At 55.8% G+C, this 6,600-nt stretch overlaps 1 protein-coding gene across 1 annotated transcript; it reads left to right on the top strand.

Annotated features, from left to right (window-relative positions):
* Positions 1–1,924: 1,924 nt before the first annotated feature.
* Positions 1,925–6,481, top strand: SMPD1 (sphingomyelin phosphodiesterase 1). Its single transcript, XM_058305819.2, has 6 exons — positions 1,925–2,519; positions 3,442–4,214; positions 4,681–4,852; positions 5,113–5,189; positions 5,393–5,538; positions 5,704–6,481. Exons 1-6 carry the CDS (start codon positions 2,214–2,216, stop codon positions 6,111–6,113), a joined length of 1,884 nt encoding a protein of 627 aa, XP_058161802.1. The 5' UTR covers positions 1,925–2,213; the 3' UTR covers positions 6,114–6,481.
* The last annotated feature ends 119 nt before the right edge of the window (positions 6,482–6,600 follow it).

Raw genomic sequence — 6,600 nt, 5'->3', positions numbered from 1 at the left:
GCTGCTCCCAGAATCAATGAAGAAATTGATTCAATGCGCATGAGGGGTGGACTGTGGTTGCATGCTGTAAGGCACTGCCTGAATCCCCCTTTAGGAAGGAAGGACTTATCCCTCTGGCTGATAGGCGGGCTTGTTGCAAAAAGTCCTCAGCTATCAGCCCCCTATGTGGATTGCCCAGCTGAAACAAGCCCTCTCTCTCCATTTCAGGACAACTCTGAAGGTCCATCCCAGGGTCAGAACTTTCACAGGGCCCTTTGAAGCCTCTACTGAGACAGCATCATGGCTCAATGTGTCCCTCTGCCCAATCCTGCTTCCTCCCTTTCCTTTCCTAAGTGTTGATTCTAAAAGCACTTCCTAATAAATCTCTCACATGTTAATCTCTGTCTCAGAAACTGATTCTGAGAACCTTGCAACAATGGTCGTCCATACCACGGGCAAAGGAGCTTTTCATCACCTAACCAGAAGGATAAGATGTATATGATATGCAGCAAGTGAGCAACATTATACATGAAAACGCTGTGTAAGAGAGGTCTGGGCAAATGAGAAAGGAGGGAGAGATCCAAAAAGTTGTTATTAAAGAGATGACAAGAGACAATAAGCTGAGGTCTTACAGAAGAGGTAAGATTTGGTCCCTGAGGGTTATCGATGTCTCTTTAGCATAAGAAGGACAGGTAGAGCAGCAACAGTTAAGGAGTAAAGGGGTTACTTGAATTCTCTGACAGGCAAATGGGGAGAGGGGACACTAGGTTTCATAGCGAATGTGCCAGGTTCTTTCATGCCTCCATGCTTTGTACCTGCTTTACTCAGTGCTCAAGCATCCCTCTCCCTCCTTTTCCTGTTGGCAAAATTCTCATCCTTGAAGACCCAGATGTTAGAGATCCAGGCACAAAGTGTTCCAAAGAGGCAGCAAAACAAAGAACCACATTAACTAGCTAGGGGTGTGATCTGGAGCCAGTTGCTTCATCCTGCTTTCCTCCTCTGTAGAATGGGGATAATTTTAATACCTACCTCCTAAATTTGTTGTGAGGATTGAGTTAATACATGGAGAGTCCTTAGAAAAATACCTGGCACTTAATTTCAGAAAATGCATGCTAATTGCTATTATCATTACTCTACCTGAGATAGAAGTGGAAATGGGAAAAAAGGAGACACCTGGAAAAAATTCTCAAAGGAAAGAACTAACAGAACTTGGTAGCCCTGTGAACCATGGAGAAGCACCCTAGGAGCTACACAGCCAGGGTGTTAATTGCTGTTTCTGCCACATAACCTTCCTGTGTTTCAGGTTCCCCATCTGTAAAACAGGGGCAATAATAGTATTATACTTATTTCTTAAGGTTGTTGTGAGAATTGAATGTTAGGAATTATATAGTGCCAGGGTGGGATCCTTGGTATGGTACATAGTACAGCCCGGAATAAATGCTCGTTAATACACGGAGGAGGGAGACCCAAGTCCTAGTCCGTGGCCCCCCTGGCTGTGCGATCTGTACTGCTTCTGAGTCACTCCACCCTCACCGAGCCTGTTTCCTCATCAGTAAAACAAAGGTGTGTCCCCACAGGAAGGAGCCCAGGGTCCCTTCCATCTCAGAATTCAGAATCAGAGATGACTCAAAGATTCTCAGAGCGACTCAAGGTGCTGTGGCAGGACGTGGGCAATCCAGAGGAGGGCTCCCCTTGGCGGGGGCAGTGCACCAGGATGAGACTCCCTCCTGCCCGCCCTGCGCGCCCCAGCCTGTCTTCCCGAGGTAAATGAAAAGTTAGACTGGCAGAGAGAAGGCGCGGAGGAGCCGCTGTTGGCCCTTCCACCAGGCACCCCTAAGCCGGGGCACGGTGGCTGCAGCGGCCGCCAGCCGCCCAGACCTCAACGCGCTCCCCGCGGCCGCCAACAGCCGGAAGCGCAGGCCCGGAGAGAGGCGGGGCGGGCCGAGGGGCGGGTCCTGGGCGGGATCCTGGGCGGTCCAGCACGCCCTGCCCGCTCCGCCCTTGTAGCCGGGAGGGGGTTCCCCGCCGCCGCTCGGGATCAGCTGCTCGAGAGCGGAGGAAGAGGAAGCAGCCGAGCGGATCTGCGGCTCGCGGTGTAGAAACCAGCCGACTGCGTCGAAGGGTAGCTCAGGGACCCCAGCGCAGCCCAGGGCCCGGAGGGCCAGCCAGGGCTGAGGGCGGCAGGGCCCGGACGGGCGGGACAGGCCACCCAGCCCTGTCTAGTTAGCCCCGCAATGCCCCGCCACGGAGAGTCCTCCGGCCGAGGCCATCCGAGGTCCTGCCGGGAGCAGAGACAGGATAGGTCCTCGGGAACCCCCAGACAGGGGCGCCTTTGGATGACCCTAGGGCTGGCGCTGGCGCTGGCCTTGCCCAACTCCCTGGTTCCCTGGGCCCCCGCCGGGGCACACCCTCTGCCCACCCAAGGCCATCCTGTCAAGCTCCATGGCATGGCGCCCCAGCTCCGGTTTGCTTTTGGGTCGTGGAACCTCACCTGTCCAGCCTGCCATCTCCTGTTCAGTACCATCGACATCGTGCTGAAGGTGAGTGCCAAAGAGGTTGCAGGCCCGAGGGGAGCGCCAGGATGAGGGCCAGAGCTGATGGGGGCGCTCTGGGGGGTGGGGGAGGGGTGGGGGGAGTGGAATTCCAGAAGGAGAGGGTGGTGTCCAGAAGCCTTCACTGAGTTTGCTCTTTTTAGGACACCGTTGAAAACAGGCCCCTTAAATGACCTTTGTGAGGGAAGGAAAGAGTGCAGATTATATGTTGGACACTGTGCTAGCCATTTTCTTCAGGTTAAATCAAGCCTGCTTGGTACTTACAATAGAGTTGTTGTTTCCATTTTACAGCTGAATAGTGCCCAAAGTGCACTTGCTCAAGGGCATGCAGCTGGCGAAGGCCGTGCTGGGTCCCCCATCTAGTTTGCCTGACTCTGAATCCACTGGGCCTTCTATTTGGCTTCTCCAGCCCTGAGCCCAGGGCTTGAGTCTGAGGGACTCAGAAAGGACTTGATGCATTAAGAAAACTTCTGAGGCATGGGACTGCATGGGGTTGCCAGTACCCTGATGAGAATATGATGAGTGCTAGTTGGCCAGTGACTTTGAGGGCTCCCCAAGGGAAAAGGACCTCTTAGTGTGTCTGCAAACCTTGAACAGCCTGTGGAGCTGCCCCTCCCTACAGACAGTCTGTAAGAAATCTGTTACATCACTACTGTGTGATATGACTCCCACTAGAAGCCAGCAGGGCAAGCAGAAGGATATGCCACCAACCACTGAACTGGGGAAGTACTGGCCTGGTTCTGCCCAAGTCACAGGAGAGTGTCTGAGGGGCCTGGGGTCCATCAAGGACTCTTCACTATGGTGGGCCTGGGATCAGCCCAGCCTCAGTTTGGGTCTGGTGGCTTGAGGGGTTTGGTCTAGTTCCCCTGGCCTGCGTCTTATGCCTCCCCACTCATTACTCCTACCGCAGATGGAGACCAATGTGGCCCGGGTGGGCTCCCTGGCCATCAAGGTGTGCAATGTGCTGAAGATAGTGCCACCTGCTGTGTGCCAGTCAGCTGTGCAGCTCTTTGAGGATGACATGGTGGAGGTGTGGATTCGTTCAGTGCTGAAACCATCTGAAGCCTGTGGCCTGCTAGTGGGCTCCTCCTGTGGGCGCTGGGACATCTTTGCCCCTTGGAACGTCTCCCTGCCGGATGTGCCCAAGCCGCCGCCCCAGCCCCCCAGGCCCCCAGCCCCAGGTGCCCCCGTCAGCCGTGTCCTCTGCCTCACTGACCTGCACTGGGACCACGACTACCTGGAGGGCATGGACCCTGACTGCACTGACCCTCTGTGTTGCCGCCGGGGCTCTGGATTGCCGCCTGCCTCCAGGCCAGGTGCTGGATACTGGGGCGAGTACAGCAAGTGTGACCTGCCCCTGCGGACCCTGGAGAGCCTGTTGAGTGGGCTGGGCCCCGCCGGCCCTTTTGATATGGTGTACTGGACAGGAGACATCCCTGCCCATGACATCTGGCTCCAGTCTCGTCAGGACCAGCTGCGGGCCCTGACCACCGTCACAGCCCTCGTGAGGAAATTCTTGGGGCCAGTGCCCGTGTACCCTGCTGTGGGCAACCACGAGAGCACACCCGTCAACAGCTTCCCTCCCCCCTTCATAGAAGGCAACCGCTCTTCCCACTGGCTCTATGAGGCAATGGCTGAGGCATGGGAGCCCTGGCTGCCTGCTGAAGCCCTTCGTTCTCTCAGGTACCTGGGGCCACTGGAAATCCAGGAATGGAAAAGAAAGGTTGATGACCAGGAAGGGAGCAGGGGGCCTGGCTCCTCCCTGGCCCTCCCTAATCTGACCCCTCCCCTTCTTTTCCACCCTTATCCCTTGCCACTCTCCTTCAGAGGGCCAGCAGCTCACCCTCTCGGTGCACCCATGTCTTTGCTATGTTGGCCCTCTCTCAAATGCCTTCCCCCTTCTCTTTAACGTCCCTCACTTTCCCCAACTTACCAAAGCCCAGCTCTTCTTCCCTCTGAATGAGCTTTGCTCCCCACTCTAGCTCACTTGTATCTCTGCTGCAAACTCCTGCGTTTGAATGTAAGCTTCTTGAGGGAAAGGATGGCACCATGTGTGACTCTGTCCTCCACCCAGATGCCTAGCACAGGACTGGGCATGTGGGACTGGGGTTAGGAATGAGTATTGACCCTCATGTTCACTTTGTTTCAGAACTGGGGGGTTCTATTCTCTTTCCCCACGCCCTGGCCTCCGCCTCATCTCTCTCAATATGAATTTTTGTTCCCGGGAGAACTTCTGGCTCTTGATCAACTCCACAGATCCCGCTGGACAGCTCCAATGGCTGGTGGGGGAGCTTCAAGCTGCTGAGGATCGAGGAGACAAAGTGAGAGAGCAGTGGGAACGTGGTGGAATAGGTGCTGATGGGGTGGGGGAGAGGAACAGGCTCCCTTCCGGAGCTGCAGCACCTGTAAGGATAGAAGCTTGATTTTCTGCTGCTCCTAACAGCATTGTTCCTTGGGGATCCAGCTCATGATCACCCTTGAAAGCCTTTTCAGTCACTTCTCTGCCCAGGCGTGACCAGCTGCCCAGGAGGGCTGTGGAGAGCTGGCATGTCCTAATAACCACCCCAAACTCTCCCTCCAGGTGCATATAATTGGGCACATCCCCCCAGGGCACTGCCTGAAGAGCTGGAGCTGGAATTATTACCGCATTGTAGCCAGGTAGGAGGAGACAGGGTTGGGGAACAGCTAAGTCTCAAGGTTGGAGATTGCCCTGGGCATCTCAGCATCCCTGTTTCCTCCTGGGGGAGGGGACGGCTACTTGAGCTGAATGGAGAAAGATTCTGCTGCAACCTGCGCCCCCACCCCATATAGCTTCTCCTTCCCTTGAAACTTCTGAATAAAAATTGGTGTCTTCTGGTCAGGTACGAGAATACCTTGGCTGGTCAGTTCTTTGGCCACACCCACGTGGATGAATTTGAGGTCTTCTATGATGAGGAGACCCTGAGCCGGCCACTTGCTGTGGCCTTCCTGGCACCCAGTGCCACTACCTACATCGGCCTTAATCCTGGTGAGTGGTGGGATGGATGAGCGGTTATCCTGGAGTTGGTGGGATGGAAAGGGGGCACAGAGGTGGGGTCAGAGCCAAGGCCGGCCAAAGGCAGGCAGGACCTGTGGCCCTCCCCGGGCGGTACCTTTGTACCTTCCCTCTCCATTCCACTCTCCCTTCTGGCAGGTTACCGAGTCTACCAAATAGATGGGAACTACTCCGGCACCTCTCACGTAGTCCTGGATCACGAGACCTACATCCTGAACTTGACGCAGGCGAATGTTCCTGGAGCCACACCGAAATGGCAGCGCCTCTATAAGGCTCGAGAAACCTACGGGCTGCCCAACGCACTTCCTGCAGCCTGGCACGACCTGGTATACCGCCTGTGGGGAGACAAGCAACTATTCCAGACCTTCTGGTTCCTCTATCATAAAGGCCACCCACCCAAAGAGCCTTGCGGTGAGCCCTGCCGCCTAGCCACTCTCTGCGCGCAGCTCTCCGCCCGCTCCGACAGCCCCGCTCTGTGCCGCCACCTGGTGCCGGGTGCCAGCCTTCAGGCCCTTCAGAGCCTGGCGCTGAAGCCACCACTCTGCTAGTGCCCCCAGGGACCAGAGTAGGGAGGGATTTTATTTTTATTTTTTGTGAGGGATGGAAAGCCCCAGAAGGCTGAGAGCTGCTGTGATTCAACCTAGCAAGAACCTCCGGTGAAGAGCCCATCCCAGGGCTCCAAGTCTACCAGCAAAACAGGACCTTCTTCTTTCCTGGAGCTGGTTTAACAAGATGTGAGAGGGTTCGGCTGCTATGCCTGCGTCCAGCACTGAGCCTGCCCTGGGATGGCTGTCCTTTCCTGGCCGTGAAGCTGAGGCCTAGCAGACCAGGCAGGACCCAGCTGCTGTCCCTGCACTGCTGCTGCCTGAGCCCCAGGTCAGGCTGTCTCAATAAAGTTTTGAGACTTGGACTCAGAGCGCTCTGTGATTGTCCCAATTTCTTCTTTCCAGGCAGGGGCAGGGGGCCTGGGGACCAAGATCCTAAGTGATCAGGATCTTGAGGGATCAGGGTGATGGGGTGAGGGTGTGGTGGGAG

This window comes from Dasypus novemcinctus, chromosome 10 (assembly GCF_030445035.2).
Source record: "Dasypus novemcinctus isolate mDasNov1 chromosome 10, mDasNov1.1.hap2, whole genome shotgun sequence".
NCBI classification, from domain to species: domain Eukaryota; kingdom Metazoa; phylum Chordata; class Mammalia; order Cingulata; family Dasypodidae; genus Dasypus; species Dasypus novemcinctus.
This window is presented reverse-complemented; position numbering and strand designations above follow the sequence as displayed.